The 21,407-nt window shown below is 37.9% G+C and overlaps 2 protein-coding genes and 1 long non-coding RNA gene across 5 annotated transcripts; all 3 read right to left on the minus strand.

Annotated features, from left to right (window-relative positions):
- Positions 1-3,128: 3,128 nt before the first annotated feature.
- On the minus strand, positions 3,129-6,883 carry LOC117500513. 2 transcript variants are annotated; one of them, XM_034153395.1, is made up of 4 exons: positions 6,741-6,883; positions 5,726-6,072; positions 4,399-4,446; positions 3,129-3,700 (listed from the first exon to the last, which is right to left on the minus strand). In XM_034153395.1, the coding sequence occupies exons 2-4, from the start codon at positions 6,063-6,065 to the stop codon at positions 3,435-3,437; spliced, it is 654 nt and encodes a 217-aa protein (XP_034009286.1). In that variant the 5' UTR covers positions 6,066-6,072; positions 6,741-6,883; the 3' UTR covers positions 3,129-3,434. The 2 variants fall into 2 exon arrangements, with proteins under 2 accessions (XP_034009286.1, XP_034009285.1); XM_034153394.1 differs by having other exon boundaries at positions 6,611-6,750.
- A 1,263-nt stretch (positions 6,884-8,146) lies between these two features.
- Positions 8,147-12,034, minus strand: LOC117500516 (apoptosis-associated speck-like protein containing a CARD). Of its 2 annotated transcripts, XM_034153398.1 has the most exons (5): positions 11,685-12,030; positions 11,000-11,032; positions 10,308-10,352; positions 9,642-9,689; positions 8,147-8,957 (listed from the first exon to the last, which is right to left on the minus strand). In XM_034153398.1, the coding sequence occupies exons 1-5, from the start codon at positions 11,923-11,925 to the stop codon at positions 8,692-8,694; spliced, it is 633 nt and encodes a 210-aa protein (XP_034009289.1). In that variant the 5' UTR covers positions 11,926-12,030; the 3' UTR covers positions 8,147-8,691. The 2 variants fall into 2 exon arrangements, with proteins under 2 accessions (XP_034009289.1, XP_034009291.1); XM_034153400.1 differs by lacking the exon at positions 9,642-9,689 and having other exon boundaries at positions 11,685-12,034.
- A 3,210-nt stretch (positions 12,035-15,244) lies between these two features.
- On the minus strand, positions 15,245-20,872 carry LOC117500518. The gene is made up of 4 exons (XR_004557793.1): positions 20,496-20,872; positions 17,838-17,882; positions 16,013-16,051; positions 15,245-15,921 (listed from the first exon to the last, which is right to left on the minus strand). It is a non-coding gene; the product is annotated as an uncharacterized LOC117500518 (long non-coding RNA).
- Between the last annotated feature and the right edge of the window lie 535 nt (positions 20,873-21,407).

The raw sequence follows: 21,407 nt of genomic DNA on the forward strand, positions 1-21,407 counted from the left end.
TTAAGTGTTCATTACTGTGCATTGTCCCTGCCAAATAAACGATTAAATAAAAAAATTAAATAAAACATCCCACACATTAATTTACAACTGAAATGAGAAAATCAAACATATTACAAACACATAACATTTCCAAATGTGTAGTATTGAACTCCAACAGGCATTATCTATCAGACAGCTCCCTCTAGAGCCACATAAGGCTTTGTATAACTTGTTTTACTCATGCGGCAGCTACTTTACAAGACTCCTAAACAGACTGGATATCTAAACATTGCTGCAGTTCCCCTTTAAATGTATAAACTGTACTTTCATCACCAAGTAAAGTCATGCCTCGCTTCATCCAAACATACAAGAAGGTAAGGCTAAACAATTAGTTCATACACATTGAGGTTGGTTAATAAAGCAACGTTTGTGGATAATGTCAAAAGAATACTACCTTCTTCCAGTATCCCTCTGAACAATCAGTTTAATAAATGATAATAATATGTTCACATTTTTTTAATTCTAGGAGGAAAGCGACGTTCCTAAATCTGTTAACTTCATTACATCATTATGTCTGCTTCAACTTTTAAAACACTCTATTCACTCGACATGTGTAATATTTATAAGAGTTTATTGAAAATGTATTTCGAAATAGAAAACATTGGCCTCCAAAAGTAAACATATTTTCATGAGGGAAAAAACAACAACAGAATCGTTTAGCACAAAAATGTAAGATAAAATCTGCTATATTTTATAGAACCCCCTACAGAGACATTTACATGACTATTTCCCCATTGGAATCGTTTAAGACGCTTTTTTCTTTTTAGTCTAAAAAATGATTTCTCCACAACATTCACTTCTTTCCCTTTAGCTCCTCAATGAGATATTTCTCCTCTTTCTCAAGGATTCTGTAGAAGACTTCTTTGCCACGAGGCCCTGCTGCATTCAGGGGACCACTGAAGAGTTCCCTCATCTGCTCCTGATTGGTTGGGATTTTCCTGATTTTATCATAAATCGCTTGTTGGATGACTTTTTCCTCAAGGAGCTTATCCAAAATGTCTGCAACGCAGTTCACTCTGTTGATCAGCTCATTTCTATGTTTATCCACAAAGTGCTCATCTGAGGAAGGAGGGAATAATGAGTAAAGTGTTGATGATACCATGAAGCCAACTAATATTTTATTTTCTATAACAGTGACTTGTTTATTTTCAATGTATGTGTATTGCATTAGTTTAACTGCATGTGGGTCCGTGGAAGGTTGGTTTAATAATTTGGGATAACTACACAAACCTGATGCATATTCTGTGTTTTAGAGAAATTGTTAATTATTTTTGGGAATAGTGGATTGATAATTTTGCCATTTGTCCCCTAACAGACTTCAAATGTGGAGTGTAGACTGCTACTTTGAGAGGTCTCAGTTCACCTCCTGGGCCCTGCTGTGGTGCCCTTGAGCAAGGACACCCCCTCACATTGCTCCCCAGGCGCTGTACAATACCTGAGGTCAAATGTCACTGTGTGTGCTGTGTGTGCATGTATGTGTGACCATTAGAGAGGGTTTCATCCTCCATTTCTAGATGTCTTTAAGTGGCCAAGTCAGAGCCCTGACTTAAAATCTGAGGAGAGCAGTCCATCGCCACTCACCAGGGAATTTGACTGAACTCTAACAATTCTAAAGGAAGAAAGGGCCAACATTCCTCAATCTAGTGTGCAAAGCTGTAGAGACATATTCAAATAGATAGATGGATGTAATTGCAGCAAAAGGAGGCCATAAGTATTAAATCAGGGGACTGATGACTTTTCCAACCCTGTTATTATAGTTTTTCATTTTGTATTAATATCCAAAACTGTCGCCTTTTTTCATTAGTTTGATGTTGTAAAGCTACATTTGTAAATAAAACTGGAAAAAGTATTTTTTTTTAATGGATTTATATTTCAGGCTATATGATAGTCACTATTTGAAAGGGGTTTGATTATTTTCTATAGGCACTGTACACATTTTTTTCAGTTGGTTGTTGTGGATATCTCAATTAGGATGGAAGCTATTGATATAAATTATATCAGATTATTTTTCTTTCTCTTAAAGAAAGGAAGAGCAAACATCATGCATGAAGGCAGTGAAACATGTTCTGAGATGTTGCATTATCACGAATGGATACCGCACGGCTGGGTCATAGTGAAACTTGGAATGTTACAAACTTGGAATGTTACAAACTTGGAATGTTACAAACTTGGAATGTTACAAACTTGGAATGTTACAAACAAGACGCTGCATGCAGAGGAAAATTGGTTCGCTGCCAACAAACAGGCTTTGAGAAACGAGCTGATTAAAACTGAGCTTTTTAAATGTGTTCATGGGCTGCAAACCCACCGTTTAGAGCTACAGTGATGTGGAGGGTAAAAGTATTAAGCAGACCTCCTGGTTTCAGACCAGGGAAATCTACCATCACCAAACGCAGAGCTCTAGCAGTGATTGTGGACAAACTGAGGCAGAATCTAGATGCCTGTAGACGAGGCAGACACTGACTGTGAAAAAGCTAACTGATGACTTGATTTATAATATAATTTAGGTTAGGATGGGATCTTTTTGTTTACAGATATCCAGGTTCAAGTCAGAGGGTATCACAGATTGTAAATCCCCCTGACTGGATTACATTAACAAAATGGATTTAAATAGGCCTACGTAGTTTATCAATATTAATAAATCCCTTTAGCTACTGTAGCATATGAGCCTACATGATGCTTTTGTGTTATAATGGCAGGAATAGCCATTAAGAGTTTTGTTTAAAGAGCATTTTATGTATAATGCAGGCGGCTTTTTAGGGATTTGTTCATGTATAGGCGCATACATGTGCCAGGGCCTCATACACCAAAGACACCTTCATTTACATGGAGACCTGCTTGTTTTCTTCAATTGATTCAGTTAATTGATGTAAAGAAAAAAGAAAAGGTTTTAAAAGGAACACTGAATACTCCTGCCTTACACATCCTGAGAGTCACAGATGAAAAGACCCAAGACATACTTTTTATAATGACAACAGAGTACAAATTCATTAGTGTTTCAGTTTCAGATTACCCTCTTGAGTGACAGTAATCTTGCTGGGTAGTTCATGTTGCGAACGTGTGAAAGATGAGGAAATAGAGACACAGACCATTATCAACAATGACTATGATGTCATTAAAAACTTTAATGTGACAAGGAAAACAGTTGAATGTTCCACAAATTCACTTTTTTAAACTGTATGTACACATTATAACCCTCATCATCAAAGCGAAAATGACCAAATTCTGGACGATTATTAAACATGGATTAGTTAAATACCTGGTTTTGTTAAGTCATCAGTCCCTTAGAGTTTAGGAATATGCCCCTACAGAGACATTTACATTACTATTTCCCCATTGGAATCGTTTAAGACGCTTTTTTCTTTTTAGTCTAAAAAATGATTTCTCCACAACATTCACTTCTTTCCCTTTAGCTCCTCAATGAGATATTTCTCCTCTTTCTCAAGGATTCTGTAGAAGACTTCTTTGCCACAAAGCCCTGCTGCATTCAGGGGACCACTGAAGAGTTCTCTCATCTGCTCCTGTTTGGTTGGGATTTTCCTGATTGTATCATAAATCGCTTGTTGGATGACTTCTTCCTCAAGGAGCTGATCCAAAATGTTTCCAACGGAGTTCACTCTGTCGGTCAGCTTGATTCTATGTTTATCCACAAAGTGCTTACCTGAGGAAGGAGGGAATAATGAGTAAAGTGTTGATGATGATACCATGAAGCCAACTTGATACATTTCTAAACTAATATTTTATTTTCTATAACAGTGACTTCTTTATTGTCAATGTATGTGTATTGCATTAGTTTAACTGCATGTGGGTCCGTGGAAGGTTGGTTTAATAATTTGGGATAACTACACAAACCTGATGCATATTCTGTGTTTTAGAGAAATTGTTAATTATTTTTGGGAATAGTGGATTGATAATTTTGCCATTGAAGCACATCTGAACAAATAAGGTCTTCTTCTAACAATTACAAACTTGTTTTCTCCAAATGCAATTAAATAAACCTCTCACATCTTCTGCTTTGATGATGGGACATGCAAATGTTGATTTTCTTGCCAAGAATGAGAAAAAAAGGTTGAAATGTCTCAACATCAGTGTTATCTTTCTTTTCGTATAAGGCAAAGAAAGAACCAAAAAAGAATATTTTCCCAAAGTGTCAAATTATTTGTTTAACAACAATGCAGCAATCGTTTCTTACATTGGTCTATAGCCTAGACTTTATTTAGAACAAGTAAAGCCTTTTCTAAATATTCATCATGAAGTAAATTAGCATGTATGTTTTATAGTCAGAGTCTGGGTTGCTAGTAAAATCTGATTAGTGACTGATCCACGGGGATCACAAACCAAAATCAGGTGTTCACCCACCGTCTACCATGGTGTATTGAGCTGTCCCTCCAGCTGAGGGTCTCGCAGCTGAAACAAATTGAGGGAACATTTAAATTGCTTAATGATGGACAGGTTTAGTGTTTATGCTTTTTTTTTCATGCACACAGCAACATAGCAAAATATGGTCAATCAATGTGGAAATGTAAGATTCATTTTACATACAGGCACTGTCATTGGTTGCCAGTTTAAGAAAATACCTTAAACAATAAGACTGGTATTCTATTATTTTCAAAATGTGTTACTGCATTACATATTTTTGGGAAAGCAGTAATTATAAACCCTACAATTTTGAGGTATTTGACCAGAAATATTGGGAAATGTGATTATGTCCATATCACAGCCTTAAATGACCATGCACCATTTATTCACACTTTTTTTTTGTCACTGTACATCCAAATTCACATAGTGTCAAGTCAATGTCGTTGTCAATGTGAAGGGTGCAGTTTGAGGAAAAATGTTAACCTGCAAATTCTGAAGAAGATGTTCCCTGACAATAGACAGATATGGTTAGCACGAAATATGACGGAGGACAATTTGACATACACGTTTAATGTAGGACACATTAACACTGCATGCTGTGATTGGCTGTTTAAAATGGGAGCTTGTCTAAACACTACTACTCCAGCAGGAGGAGAAATGATCAACTCAATGCAGAGAGGCTGACATGACTCATATTCCTCTAATATATTTCACTTGATGGATGTAGACTAGAGACCGGCTCAACCAGTTATCCAACAACAGTTGTACATTGTTCTAGATTTACTAGGAACTGTATGTTTGCCTTAAGCCTTTTATCATTTTGACTCTGATGAAGATAGAGTAGTGTCAAAACTAAACTGAAACAGTTTTAATTGTTATCATAAGGGACAAAAAACACAGTCTGTGCTAAATGTATCCTAAGTTTAACACGATTAAATGACTATGTGTTTAACTGCTCTATTAAATAGTTTTGAGGCTAAATGTAAAGAAAACAACGTTAGAAAGTAATATGATGGAATTACAGTTTGACACACGTTTCCTGAGGTTTGTCATGTTTTCTAATTTCAGAGCTTGGTTTTGGGCATGAGAGTCCTAATGATTTAACGCATTTTTTTATGTTTATCATGTGAGACAAAGTCCACAGTTCTCGTTTAGTGCTAAATTGTAAGTTTAATAATGTTCAATTAATGCGTGTTTAACTCGTATATTAAATTGTTATGAAAGCACAAGGGAGGGTTCAACATTTTAAAATGTCAACTTCACAGTAACACTAATTTGGCATGCGTATTAGTCATTTGTATGCATGTTAATCATGATGTTAACGTACCGGTGTTGTCAACTGAACAAGCCTGAACCGGGTATGGTAAGGGACAGTTTTCCTTCTTCAGTATGTTATTCAGCTCAGGGTAAGTCTTCTGGATCTCCTCATCGGTTTGCAGGAGGTTCAGGAAGGCTAAGCAGGTCTTCTCTCCTTTGTCCATGATCGTATCCAACAACTCCACAACGTGGCCCTCTGCATTTAGTTTGTTGATGCTTTTCAGATTTTTGTACTCACGTTGAGTTATCAACTCGTTCTGAACAGCTTTGTTGAGGATTAGCGTGTAGTCTGCACACAAAGTTTCCACAATGGGTGTCTTATTACTTATCAAAATAGCGTTGGCTGCCATGCTGAATCTGACAGGGAGAAAAACAACACCCATAGTAAATATATTGGTCTATTTTTTTTCATCATAATCTGGCACCAAAAATAAAATGTATCATTTTGTAATTCACTCATGATTTAAAAGCAACAATGAAAGCAGCAAAACCCTTCAAAATGAATCGATATCGCTTTAAAATGTAGTTTAACAATCTAGATTGAATCCATGCTAACCTGCTATACATCAGCTAACTTTTAGAACTATAGGTTAAAACGCTTTACAGCCCAGGAAAAGGATTTCCACGCAGCACAAACTCCACAATACTAAAAGTAGCCTTTCATGTAATTTTCTATATCATGAAACCTGCCATAACAGTTTCAGACATATTTTGAAAACTAGACGGCAAGAAACGAAACCCTAAAAAGAGGCAGTTATTAAGTGAATGTGTAGTGACAGAATAATATAACCAAAATGTCCATTTTACATGCCATTAGTGCAAAGAAAAGGCAGAAATGTTAAAGTGAAAGCAAAAAAAAAAAAGCGCCGGACAAACGTTGTGACTTCTATTCTACCTTGTGGCATTAGTTGTTGGAGTTGAAATCCTTCCATTAATGTGCATTAACTGCGGGACACGAGATGGCCGTAAAGCCTGTCTCGTGAACGTTTAAACCTGTTCGTGCTGCACGTAGAGATAAAACTCACCGGGTGTTTCTCTCTTTCTCCCTCAGTCTGCTTCCAACAGGTTCTCAATATCTTTCAGTATCTTTAAACTCCCGCCACATTTCTACCTCTCGTTCAGTTTCCTGAAGCCCAAGTTAAACGTGTGTGTCCTTTTCTCTGAAGTGACGTGGTTCTCTTTACTGCTCAAACCACCGCCCTTTTTCCTGAACATTGTTGAACTGGCCTATCTTTTAACAATAAAAATGATATTAAATTATGAGGGATGAAAAAACATTCTGCCATACATTCTTAAAGATATTGATACTGTAGGAATCAGTACAGTTAGACTCCCACAAGTGCTATGATGAAGTACCATTACTGTGTAGCCGTGAGTATAAAAATTGACATTAATATGACATGCCTGTGTGACGACTGAGTGTGACAGTCAGTGACATTCTTTAAAATACTCTTTAGCAATGATCTGTTTAAACTGCTTTTTATTTTGTTTTATTAATGCTAATATTTTATTTCCAATATGTCCTATATCTGCTCTATTATTTGTTTTATTAATATTATGGTTGGGCTTTTTATTAAGCTTTATCTATGTGAAGCACATGTAACTTTGTTTTTAAAAGTGCTGTATATACAGTAAAGAGGATATTATGTATTTAATTCAGTCCATACATAGCTTCACTTTTGCTTATATAACATCTGGGGGTGCAGTGGTGAGGCTGGAGGGACGGGTTCAGAGCCCCATGTGGTAACAGGAGTGTAATACAGCATCACTTCAGAGGGGATCAACACACTTTAAAATTAATCCTTAAAAAAGCAGGTGTAACTCAAAAGAAATGTCGCATCCCACCTTGTTATAGACACTGTATATCTGATTGAATTCCTGAGAGAGAAACAATTATTTCATGACCTACATCCCACACATGAATTAACAACTGAAATGAGAAAATCTAACATAACACAAACACATAACATTTCCAAATGTGTAGTATTGAACTCCAACAGGCATTATCTATCAGACAGCTCCCTCTAGAGCCACAAAAGGCTTTATATAACTTTTTTTACTCATGCGGCAGCTACTTTACAAGACTCCTAAACAGATCTAAACATTGCTGCAGATCCCCTTTAAATGTATAAACTGTACTTTCATAACCAAGTAAAGTCATGCCTCGCTTCATCCAAACATACAAGAAGGTAAGGCTAAACAATTAGTTCATACAAATTGAGGTTGGTTAATAAAGCAACGTTTGTGGATAACGTCAAAAGAATACTACCTTCTTCCAGTACCCCTCTGAACAATCAGTTTAATAAATGATAAGAATAATATGCAAACATTTTTAAAAATCTAGGAGGAAAGCGACGTTCCTAAATCTGCTAACTTCATTACATCATTATGTCTGATCAACTTTTAAAACACTCTATTCACTCGACATGTGTAATATTTATAAGAGTTTATTGAAAATGTATTTCAAAATAGAAAACATTGGCCTCCAAAAGTAAACGTATTTTCACGAGGGAAAAAACAACAATAGAATCGTTTAGCACATAAGACAATAATTAAAAATTAAAATCTGCATGCAAAACCTAAGGATAATCATTCATGATCAAGCATCCTTTAATTTATAAAAAATAGGTTAAAAGCAGACTCAATCCATCTGGGATTTGCTGGATTAAAACATTACATGTCAGGTGAGAACGCTAAATCATTTCTTACATCATTACATTACATGAATGACTTACATGGTTTGCTGAATCTGGTTTTAACCTTACAGGAAAACGTGTACATTTTATAAAATATGACTGGTCCAAGTGTAAAAAAAGGGCAAGAGCTATGATTAAACATGAAGGTGCAAAAGCTATATTTGATAGAACCCCCTACAGAGACATTTACATGACTATTTCCCCATTGTAATCGTTTTAGACGTTTTCTTTCTTGAGGCACAATGTACGTTTAGTCTAAAAAATGATTTCTCTACAACATTCACTTTTTTCCCTTTAGCTCTTCAATGAGATATTCCTCCTCTTTCGCAAGGATTCTGTAGAAGACTTCTTTGCCACGAAGCCCTACTGCCTTCAGGGGACCACTGAAGAGTTCCCTCATCTGCTTCTGAGTGGTCTGGATTGCCATGATTTCATCATAAATCGATGGTGTGATGACTTTTTCCTGAAGGAGCTTATCCAAAATGTCTGCAACGCAGTGCACTCTGTTGATCAGCTCGATTCTATGTTTATCCACAAAGTGCTCACCTGAGGAAGGAGGGAATAATGAGTAAAGTGTTGATGATACCATGAAGCCAACTAATATTTTATTTTCTATAACAGTGACTTGTTTATTTTCAATGTATGTGTATTGCATTAGTTTAACTGCGTGTGGGTCCGTGGAAGGTTGGTTTAATAATTTGGGATAACTACACAAACCTGATGCATATTCTGTGTTTTAGAGAAATTGTTAATTATTTTTGGGAATAGTGGATTGATAATTTTGCCAACGAAGCACACCTGAAATAATAAGGTCTTCTTCTAACAATTACAAACTTGTTTTCTCCAAATGCAATTAAATAGACCGCCCACATCTTACGCTTTGATGATGGGACATGCAAATATTGATTGTCTTGCCAAGAATGAGAAAAAAAGGTTGAAATGTCTCAACATCAGAGTGTTATCTTTCTTTTCGTATAAGGCAAAGAAAGAACCAAAAAATAATATTTCTCCAAAGTGTCAAATTATTTGTTTAAAAACAATGCAGCACTTATCCGTTTCTTACATTGGTCTTTAGCCTAGACTTTATTTAGAACAAGTAAAGCCTTTTCTAAATATTCATCATGAAGTAAATTAGCATGTATGTTTTATAGTCAGAGTCTGGGTTGCTAGTAAAATCTGATTAGTGACTGATCCACGGGGATCACAAACCAAAATCAGGTGTTCACCCACCGTCTACCATGGTGTATTGAGCTGTCCCTCCAGCTGAGGGTCTCGCAGCTGAAACAAATTGAGGGAACATTTAAATTGCTTAATGATGGACAGGTTTAGTGTTTATGCTTCTTTTTTTTCATGCACACAGCAACATAGCAAAATACGGTCAATCAATGTGGAAATGTAAGATTCATTTTACATACAGGCACTGTCATTGGTTGCCAGTTTAAGAAAATACCTTAAACAATAAGACTGGTATTCTATTATTTTCAAAATGTCAACAAAATGTGTTACTGCATTACATATTTTTGGGAAAGCAGTAATTATAAACCCCACAATTTTGAGGTATTTGACCAGAAATATTGGGAAATGTGATTATGTCCATATCACAGCCTTAAATGACCATGCACCATTTATTCACACTTTTTTTTTTGTCACTGTACATCCTAATTCACATAGTGTCAAGTCAATGTCGTTGTCAATGTGAAGGGTGCAGTTTGAGGAGAAATGTTAACCTGCAAATTCTGAAGAAGATGTTCCCTGCAAATCTCTCCACTGTCTTTTGTGTGGGGCTTTCAAGTTTTGTGAACTAAAGACTTTTCGCTTTTTGAAATAAATTGAATCCTATACTAATTTTTCTATTTTATATAAGGAAGGAAACCTAATGATAGATAAACAACTCACTGTCCCTTGATCCATTTTCTGAGGACGGTCCACCCGTAGCTTCCACTGCAAAAATAGACAGATATGGTTAGCACGAAATATGACGGAGGACAATTTCACATACACGTTTAATGTAGGACACATTAACACTGCATGCTGTGATTGGCTGTTGAAAATCGGAGCTTGTCTAAACACTACTACTCCAGCAGGAGGAGAAATGATCAACTCAATGCAGAGAGGCTGACATGACTCACATTCCTCTAATATATTTCACTTGATGGATGCAGACTAGAGACCGGCTCAACCAGTTATCCAACAACAGTTGTACATTGTTCTAGATTTACTAGGAACTGTATGTTTGCCTTAAGCCTTTTATCATTTTGACTCTGATGAAGAAAGAGTAGTGTAAAAACTAAACTGAAACAGTTTTAATTGTTATCATAAGAGACAAAAAACACAGTCTGTGCTAAATGTATCCTAAGTTTAACACGATTAAATGACTATGTGTTTAACTGCTCTATTAAATAATGTTGAGGCTATGTAAAGCCACAACATGTTTATTTAAATATATCAAGATGTTTTCACAGCAGAAATGTTGACATGCTGTCTCAGTCAGAAAAACACAGTGCACATGCCTACATTTTTTTAACCCAAGGTCATTTTGAATACATGAAGGATGTTTGTTTGTTTGTTTGTGTAAAAAATCAACTCACTGTTACTGGATCCAGGTTCAACAACTGCTGCCACTGAAACAACAAAGGAAACAACGTTAGAAAGTAATATGATGGAATTACAGTTTGACATACAGGTTTCCTGAGGTTGGTCATGTTTTCTATTTCAGAGCGTGGTTTTGGGCATGAGAGTAGCCTACTATTGATTTAACGCATTTGTTATGTTTATCATGTGAGACAAAAAGACCACAATTCTCGTTTAGTGCTAAATTGTAAGTTTAATAATGTTCAATTAATGCGTGTTTAACTCGTATATTAAATTGTTATGAAAGCACAAGGGAGGGTTCAAAGGTCTGGATATGAATGCATGCAAAGAGCTTACCTTTTTAACCACAGATATTTTTGATTACATAAAAGGACGTTATTGTTTTTATTTTTTTTGATAGCCTAAATCATTTCTTATTGAGTTACACTGTAGCCTATAACTAAATACGGATATACACTGAAATGACTCGAGAGGAAGTCGGGCGGGTCCCTCCCACTAAAGGCGGTTAAATGTCCTAAACTGTGTAGAAAAAGAATAAAGGCTACTTCAAGTAAACCGTCATCGATTAAACGTCGTTATTTGTCGCTGATTAATCTGCAAGCAGACATTTAGGGTGGAATGTTCTTCAGTCCAAAAAGTTCTGTTCTCATTCTGCATCAAACCATGAAGTAGCCTACTCACACAGTTTGGCTCTTGCTTCGTTGCATCCAATCTCGTTCAATACCTCCGCAGCCACTTCGACAGCTTTCTCATTGAAAGTGGAAAGCAGGACCTTCATGATGTCTAAGACGCTTTTCCCCTCCACCTTGTTGAGTGCGACCCACGGCTGCTCTTTGCGGTTCACAAGCTCGTCGCAGAATTCGGTAAATTGCTCCTTTGACAGGTTATTCAACATGCCTTTTATAGCCTGTCGTTGAGCCATTTTTCACCAACAGATGTGTGACTGCCGTGACTTTTTCTCCCAGACACAGTTTGCTTTCCTTTTCTCTTGAACGGACTGCAGTGCTGCCGCGCTCGAGAGGAAGCAGGGCGCCCCTCCCTACAGCACGTGCGCAGAGCGTATAGGGCCTCATATCGCGCTGGTCCAGCCTACTGCATTGCATTGCATTGCAAATATTGGCTTACATTTGTATTGGTCTTTTGTTTCCCGATTACTGGATTCCTTTTTTGTCTGCATGAGACCCCCAGACTGAAAGACACGAAAACGACTACACTGAGAACAACATACTCATTTTTGAACCAACATGTCTGAATCCTTTTCCAAGAACTGCACCTAAACTTCAGTGTTTATTTCACTATGAATAGAGATGCCTGAATCCTTTTGTATTTTTGCAACAGACTGTAGAACATTATACATGCCAACGTAGTGGTTACGGAAAATGAGCATGCACAGTATACGCTTTTTATCCATATTCAAAAAAAATGGAGACACGATTTACATTTATTTGTCAGTGTTGCCATAGTGGCTTGCATCTAATTTTGTCATTGTCGTTTGCAAGTGCCTATCTTTTCAAGTGTGGAAAAAAAGAATAATGACAACTTAGCCTATATCGATTCTCCCAATCGCAGAACTGATAAGCCTATACAGCCTTAGTAATCTAATGATACATCCTACTGAGAAACTTCACTTATATTTCAATGCTTATGGTTTAGAAAGTGAATATAGACACAACCCTCAGTGGAAAAAGCCAAAGGTCGCTCTGCCTGCCAGGAGAGCAGCCTACTGAAAGATATCTTATCTCTTGTAAATAAAGCTTTTAGTGCCTACAGCCAAGGCTTGGCTATATGATTGGGATAGGTACTTGGTGTTAGTATTACCGAATGTATCGGAAGGCAGCACTTTATGTAACCTCAATAAAATATCAACTCATTGACACAAGGCTGGGTCATAGTGAAACTTGGAATGTTACAAACAAGACGCTGCATGCAGAGGAAAATTGGTTCGCTGCCAACAAACAGGCTTTGAGAAACGAGCTGATTAAAACTGAGCATTTTAAATGTGTTCATGGGCTGCAAACCCACCGTTTAGAGCTACAGTGATGTGGAGGGTAAAAGTATTAAGCAGACCTCCTGGTTTCAGACCAGGGAAATCTACCATCACCAAACGCAGAGCTCTAGCAGTGATTGTGGACAAACTGAGGCAGAATCTAGATGCTTGTAACGACGAGGCAGAGACACTGACTGTGAAAAAGCTAACTGATTACTTGATTTATAATATCATTTAGGTTAGGATGGGATCTTTTTGTTTACAGATATCCAGGTTCAAGTCAGAGGGTATCACAGATTGTAAATCCCCCTGAGAAAATATTGGATTACATTAACAAAATGGATTTAAATAGGCCTACGTAGTTTATCAATATTAATAAATCCCTTTAGCTACTGTAGCATATGGGCCTACATGATGCTTTTGTGTTAGGATGGCAGGAATAGCCATTAAGAGTTTTGTTTAAAGAGCATTTTATGTATAATGCAGGCAGCTTTTAGGGATTTGTTCATAGGCGCATAAATGTGTCAGGGCCACATACACCAAAGACACCTTCATTTACATGGAGACCTGCTTGTTTTCTTCAATTGATTCAGTTAATTGATGTAAAGAAAAAAAGAAAAGGTTTTAAAAGGAACACTGAATACTCCTGCCTTACACATCCTGAGAGTCACAGATGAAAAGACCCAAGACATACTTTTTATAATGACAACAGAGTACAAATTCATTAGTGTTTCAGTTTCAGATTACCCTCTTGAGTGACAGTAATCTTGCTGGGCAGTTCATGTTGCGTACGTGTGAAAGATGAGGAAACAGAGACACAGACCATTATCAACAATGACTATGATTTCATTAAAAACTTTAATGTGACAAGGAAAACAGTTGAATGTTCCACAAATTCACTTTTTTGAGCTGTATGTACACATTATAACCCTCATCATCAAAGCGAAAATGACCAAATTCTGGACGATTATTAAAAATGGATTAGTTAAATACCTGGTTTTGTTAAGTCATCAGTCCCTTAGAGTTTAGGAATATGCTCAGGTGCAACTTCCAGATCCAACATCAGGCTAATTGCCCACCACCTGACATCAATTGAAGTGATTTGTATTACTTCAGAATAAAACCAGCTGTTTCTTGAGTTTCTATTACTAAACATACCGCCAAAAGAACTACTCAGTCAGTTGGGGCTTGGACTGGGAGCCGTAGGGTCGCTGGTTCAAGTCCCCTAACAGACTTAAAATATGGAGTGTAGACTGCTACTTTGAGAGGTCTCAGTTCACCTCCTGGGCCCTGCTGTGGTGCCCTTGAGCAAGGACACCCCCTCACATTGCTCCCCAGGCGCTGTACAATACCTGAGGTCAAATGTCACTGCGTGTGCTGTGTGTGCATGTATGTGTGACCATTAGAGAGGGTTTCATCCTCCAATTCTAGATGTCTTTAAGTGGCCAAGTCAGAGCCCTGACTTAAAATCTGAGGAGAGCAGTCCATCGCTACTCACCAGGGAATTTGACTGAACTCTAACAATTCTAAAGGAAGAAAGGGCCAACATTCCTCAATCTAGTGTGCAAAGCTGTAGAGACATATTCTAATAGATAGATGGATGTAATTGCAGCAAAAGGAGGCCATAAGTATTAAATCAGGGGACTGATGACTTTTCCAACCCTGTTATTATAGTTTTTCATTTTGTATTAATATCCAAAACTGTCGCCTTTTTTCATTAGTTTGATGTTGTAAAGCTACATTTGTAAATAAAACTGGAAAAAGTATTTTTTTTTAATGGATTTATATTTCAGGCTCTATGATAGTCACTATTTGAAAGGGGTTTGATTATTTTCTATAGGCACTGTACACATTTTTTTCAGTTGGTTGTTGTGGATATCTCAATTAGGATGGAAGCTATTGATATAAATTATATCAGATTATTTTTCTTTCTCTTAAAGAAAGGAAGAGCAAACATCATGCATGAAGGCAGTGAAACATGTTCTGAGATGTTGCATTATCACGAATGGATACCGCACGGCTGGGTCATAGTGAAACTTGGAATGTTACAAACTTGGAATGTTTTAAAAGGAACACTGAATACTCATGCCTTACACATCCTGAGAGTCACAGATTTATACTTTTTATAATGACAACAGAGTACAAATTCATTAGTGTTTCAGTTTCAGATTACCCTCTTGAGTGACAGTAATCTTGCTGGGCAGTTCATGTTGCGAACGTGTGAAAGATGAGGAAATAGAGAGACAATACAGACCATTATCAACAATGACTATGATGTCATTAAAAACTTTAATGTGACAAGGAAAACAGTTGAATGTTCCACAAATTCACTTTTTTAAACTGTATGCACACATTATAACCCTCATCATCAAAGCGAAAATGACCAAATTCTGGACGATTATTAAACATTGATCAGTTAAATACCTGGTTTTGATAAGTCATCAGTCCCTTAGAGTTTAGGAATATGCTCAGGAGCAACTTCCAGATCCAACATCCGGCTATTTGCCCACCACCTGACATCAATTGAAGTGATTTGTATTACTTAAAATAATAAATAAAACCAGCTGTTTCTTGAATTTCTATTCCTAAACACTTTTCCAACCCTGTTATTCTAGTTTTTCATTTTGTATTAATATCCAGAACTGTCGCCTTTTTTTTTATTGGTTTTTATTTCAGGCTCTATGATAACTATAGTAACTATTTGAAAGGGGTTTGATTATTTTCTATAGGCACTGTACACATTTTTTTCAGTTGGTTGTTGTGGATATCTCAATTAGGATGGAAGCTATTGATATAAATTATATCAGATTATTCTTCTTTCTTTTAAAGAAAGGAAGAGCAAACATCATGCATGAAGGCAGTGAAACATGTTCTGAGATGTTGCCTTATCACGAATGGATACCGCACCCCACAGCTCCTGATGTCTTGCAGCTGTAAAAACAATAAGAAAACATTTCATTTGTAAATACAGTCTTTGCCCAATGCTTTGAATGTAAACAACTTAATGCAGAAAAAACCTTACTGTCAAAATGAGCTGTTTAATGTCATCTGGTCCGTCTGACTGCAAAAAGAGAAGACATTTAGGGTACAGACAGCTTGCAGTAAACTTCTTTAGTAACCATTAGTCTGGGCCATTTCCAAAGGATTTAGTAGATTTCCAGATTGTTTTGTGTCATTCAAGTTCATTTTAATTGTAAATAAGGAAATATTGGCAGGTGGTCAATTACATACCTTTCAGGGAACTAAACGTATGCAGTTGTAGCCAACAGCACAAGTTAAATGGCTAGAAACAAAGACGGCCATTCTTCAGAAAATAATAGCAAGACAAACTATTGTTTACGTTTTTTAGATAAATGGATGATGATAAAATAAACGTGGGGAAACGATGGTTTATAGCTTCATAAATGCCTACTACAAATGATTAATTCAAATTAAACGTTGTAAATGTGTCACTAATTTATCTGCAAGCAGACATTAAGGGTTCAGTGATCTGCAAACGATTAGGTTCTGTAATTATTCTGAATAAAACCACGGCATTAAGATACTGAGTAAGAAATAAGACGGAATAATAACTAACTAAACACAGGTTTAATGTAGGACACATTAACAGGCATGCTGTGATTGGCTTTCTAAACTTGGAGCTTGGGTTTGGGCATGAGATCACTTATGATTGAAAGTTTCTCTACAATTTGGTAGTTCATTTTTTTGTTCAAGTACATCTTAAAACAATGGTCCCATGCTCCTATGTACTTTGTTTTTGTTAATGTTACGTGCCAGGCGGGCTGTCATGTATTTTATCCTCTGGTGTTTTTATGATTCCTATTTTTAACAATGTTAAGAACAGTGCTATATAAATAAAGACTTATATTATGTCTGCGCATAATCCAAAAGCAAAAAATCACTTTCTCCTGAGGTGGAGAAATGATCTAATGAAGCTCAGCGCAAGTTCAATCAAGAAGACCAAGCTCTTCATTCAGATTACACGTCACCTCATTACACTCTGCTCCCTCATTAAGTGATCGGGGGCGTCACTCCCCAGCTAACCAATCTCTCCTCTCTCCATTCTCACAAACCTATCATGGCTCCCGCTAATCCCTTTATATCTGCTCTTCCGTCTGTCAGCGTCATTTCAGGTGACAAAACGCAACCCTCCTCCACCCCTTTCGCCTCCTGTCTCCTTCAAGACCAAGCTAAACCTTCTCCCTTCAGTCCGTTCCCACCTACTTATCACCACCTTATAATTGTGGCAATCATTATTACATTCATATTATGTCTCCCGGTAATAAATATGTATTCCATACATCAACGTCTCTCCTGATTGAACTCACTGCAGAGAGGCAGACATGACTCACATGTCCTTATATATTTCACTTGATGGATGCAGTACTTGTACTTCCTGTACTTCTATCTCTTTAACTTTAAGATATGTGCGTGTTCATTTGTTCCGGTGTTTATAGTAGAACATACCACATGGGGTGTTACGACTGCCATCCTTGGATCCATTGTGCAATAGATTTGGAATCCTGTTCAGCCAGTTTGCTTTAATCCTTTTACCAATCTGATTCTGAGGAAAGAGTAGTGTCAGAACTACACTGAAACAGTTTCGTTTGTAATCATTCCTCCATACTGGCTTTGGAAAGAGCTTCCTAACGCCTCACACTGTGTGTTTAATAAAATTCAAATCAATGTTTTTGTTGGATGTTTTCACAGCAGAAATGTTTACATGCTGCCATAGTAGGAAAAACACAGGTGGGGAGGTCAAAAGGCACATGCCTATTTTCAACCACAGACATTTTGAACACATAAAAATGATGTTTTTTCTCTTTTAAAACAGGAAAATGACTCACTGTCACTGGAACCAGGTTTTTAGGGCTGTAAACCAGTCGCTTTCACTGCAAAAGAGAAAGAAAGACACCATTAGAACTAAAAAGACCCAGAGCTGTTTTTTTTGTGTGTAACTTTTTTTCAATAAAATATTAAAGTCTTCCAGTCCGTGACTTTTCCTGAAAGTGTGTTATGTAGCACCCTATGTTGTTAAAAAATTGTCAATATGAAGTCAGATTGAAGAAATCGCCCAAAAAATTGCCATTTATACCTATTTCCGCCAAGCGGGTCATATTGACCCCACCCCTTTTCATATAAACATGACGTGTTGCTATAGCAACGCCTTTTGTCTACTGCTGTTCCTTACAGATTGAGAGATAGATTGAGAGAGAGAGAGATAGATGGATGGATAGATATTTTGATAGATAGTTATAGATAGAGAGAGAGAGAGAGAGAGAGAGAGAGAGAGAGAGAGAGAGAGAGAGAGAGAGAGAGAGAGAGAGAGAGAGAGAGAGAGAGAGAGATAGAGACAGTCTGTAGTGAAGGAGTGCGCTCCCGCTCACGGGAGACTGCTCGCGCTGAGCTCCGCAGCAAACAGCTGTGGGGCGAGTTGAAAGTACGTTATGCTGGCCGCGGTGTCTAAATAATGCTTCCGGGACAGCGGGCCATTTATAATGTCGAGCCCTGAGAGTCCACAGATTATATTGGTATATGTTTCATCCCTGTGCGATCAAAACTCACAGTTCAATAAAAGAATATTTTACCTTGAAAATCAATGCATTCTAATAGCGGGTCAATTTGACCCAGGTGGCGGTTTTAGGTATAAAAAATCTCTGGCGGTTCTAGTGTTAAGTGCTGAGATACAGGTTGGGGTGCTGTAATGTCTTAACTCGAGCAGCTGCGAGATGGAGTACTTTAGCGTCATGCCGGTCTTCCACTTGTAGCTTAGACGTTAGTAGCTCGTCCATCCGACGAGGGATTTGCAGGAAAGTGGATTATTGTCTGGGTATAGTTGGTATAAGCATCCATATAATCCGTGCAAAAACAAAAGAAAAGCATTAGAATCCTTGCTAAAAATAACAAAAAGAGGCTATGAGGGAGAAGCGGCAACAGACCGTGCCAGCGTCCTCTCTCCTCACTTTGAAGATTTTTGTCAGGACTTCACAGTCTCCGTTTATAAATAACACACCTGTAACTATAAGTAGCTATCTGAAATAAATATGTGTACCAATAACTGTATTGCATTGTTTTCTTATGCGCAATTACTTCATACTGTCTTTGTCTTTTTCGTCCTGCATATATTGTGCCCCTGTCAGAAAATAACTGGCCCCAGCCTGGCCCCCCCAGTCATTGGTCTATAACCGCCACTGCATAAAAGGAGTTATCATTTCTCATTGAGAAACACTGTATAACCAGTGGTGCACATAACTGGTACGCAGGTACGCATGCGCGGCAACAATCTGAAATGCGTTCCGTAACTTGTGTCCAGTGGCGGCTCCAGAGTATTTGTGTTGGGTAATCTATGGTAGGGCTAACCCATACAGTGGTGGGGCTCAAATCAGTATTTGCAATGTAATTACATACACGCTATATCGCCCCCCTTGACAGTGAAACGCCACGCGTGAGGTTTAGATTATTTCCCTGTCTCAATCCAAATTGAACTGTATGAAATAAAAAGGCACATTTGTCTTGTAGTAAATACAAAGGGCGACCTGGAGCCAATCCTGCAATTTCCCCACAGGTGAAAGAGTTGACATGCTGAAAACCCAACCCCTACAGGGGGGTCTGGGGGGATTCTCCCCCAGGAGATTTTTTGAAATACTAACATAAAATACACATTCTGGTACTCTCTTGAGAAGAAAAATAAATAAATCTGTTACTACATATTTAAAAAAATGAATGCCATTTTTGTTTTTTGTTACTTTGTTCTGAAAGCTGAACCTGCTGCTCCTCAGAGAGAAAGGGGAAGAGGCTGTGTGAATTACATTGTGGATAAGGGTGGATAGCCCCCATTGTTCTGTGTGTCAAAATGAAAGACAGCCCACACACCTATCAATCATCAAACCTTGGGGTCTTATTTCACGTAATGTTGTATCGATGTATATAGAGATGTACTACCGCTAAAGTATTCTCCGTCGGGACTTCCTGCACGCCGTTATCGTGATTCTGATTGGCCAGAAGACATTATCAAAGATGTTTTATTGGGAAGAAGATCACTATGTGACAAAAGTTTTCAAAACCGTTTCTAGTCTTCGGTATTTCCAGACAAGTGGCTACTGAAATCAATCTTACTAACTGCTGTCTGTGCAATTTACTCCGCGCGAGATGACGGACTTTATTTAGCTTACTTTAACATCATTTTTCATGGTGGGGCTAAGGTGGGGCTAAGCCATTTCTTGGTATGGCTGTAGCCTACCCCAGCCATACCCTGGCGCCGCCACTGCTTGTGTCACAAAGCGCATTTGCGTACCGACGTACCTGTGAAGCTTTTCCAGAAGGCGCTTAGATCACCGGACGACAGAGTCGGTCTCCGTGTGCACAGACAGGGCTGCTGTTAATGTCGGTCTGTACAGCAGCCCTGCGCTAAAACAGCTGATCACAACGTTCACACGCTCCGCGGTCACGAAGCTCTGTACTCCACTAACCTTCTAACATTCTGCATCAAACCATGAAGTACTCACACAGTTCGGCTGCTTCTTTGTTGCATTGAATCTCGTTCAATACCTCCGCAGCCACTTCGACAGCTCCGGTTTCATTGTAAGTGGAAATCAAGACCTCCGTGATCTCTAAGAAGCTTTTTCCTTCCACCCTGTTGCGCGCGACCCGCGGCTCCTCTTTGCGGTGCAACAGCTCGTCGCAGAAGTCGGCAAAGTGGTCCGTTGACAGGTTAGACAACATGCGTTTTACAGCCTTTCGTTTGTCCATTTCTCACCAACAGATGTGGGACTGCCGTGACTTTTTCTCCCAGACCAGCTGCAGAGGACACACAGCTGGATTTGCTTTTCTCTTGAACCGACTCACTGCTGCCGCGTTGGAGGGTTTGAAACATAGACTGTATGACTCATGGTGCCTTCATATGCAGTCGGAAACTACAATGATCATTATAGATAAGTCAATAATACAGGACATACATTAAATATTATTTATATACTGCAGTAGGCTATATGCCTATACGTACACACGTAGACCAACATAGGCTACTCTATAGTAGCTTTCATGCAACCGATAATTATGTTCTTTATCCCAAATTAGTTGAATCGAAAAATAAGTAAATTATTAAGTTTGAGAAGCTCTAACCAGAGCATTTTTGCCTTTTGGCTTCAAGAATGACTGACAATGACATTATCCAAATGTTTGCCAATTAACTGGTTGTTGACTATAGGCTACTGGCCTATATCTCAAGACTGAAATATATGAGAAATGGCTACAAAGAGCAGAACAACATGTGAGTACTCATTTTTAATGTGAATGTTTACCCAAAAACTGCACCTAAACTTGAGTATTTATTTCACAATGAAGAGAGATGTCAAAAGCTGCCTGCCACAGCTAAATATACCTTGACCCTGGACATATAATCAATAGTCGACATCAAA

The sequence above is a fragment of the Trematomus bernacchii genome, unplaced genomic scaffold (assembly GCF_902827165.1).
Source record: "Trematomus bernacchii unplaced genomic scaffold, fTreBer1.1, whole genome shotgun sequence".
Taxonomy (NCBI): domain Eukaryota; kingdom Metazoa; phylum Chordata; class Actinopteri; order Perciformes; family Nototheniidae; genus Trematomus; species Trematomus bernacchii.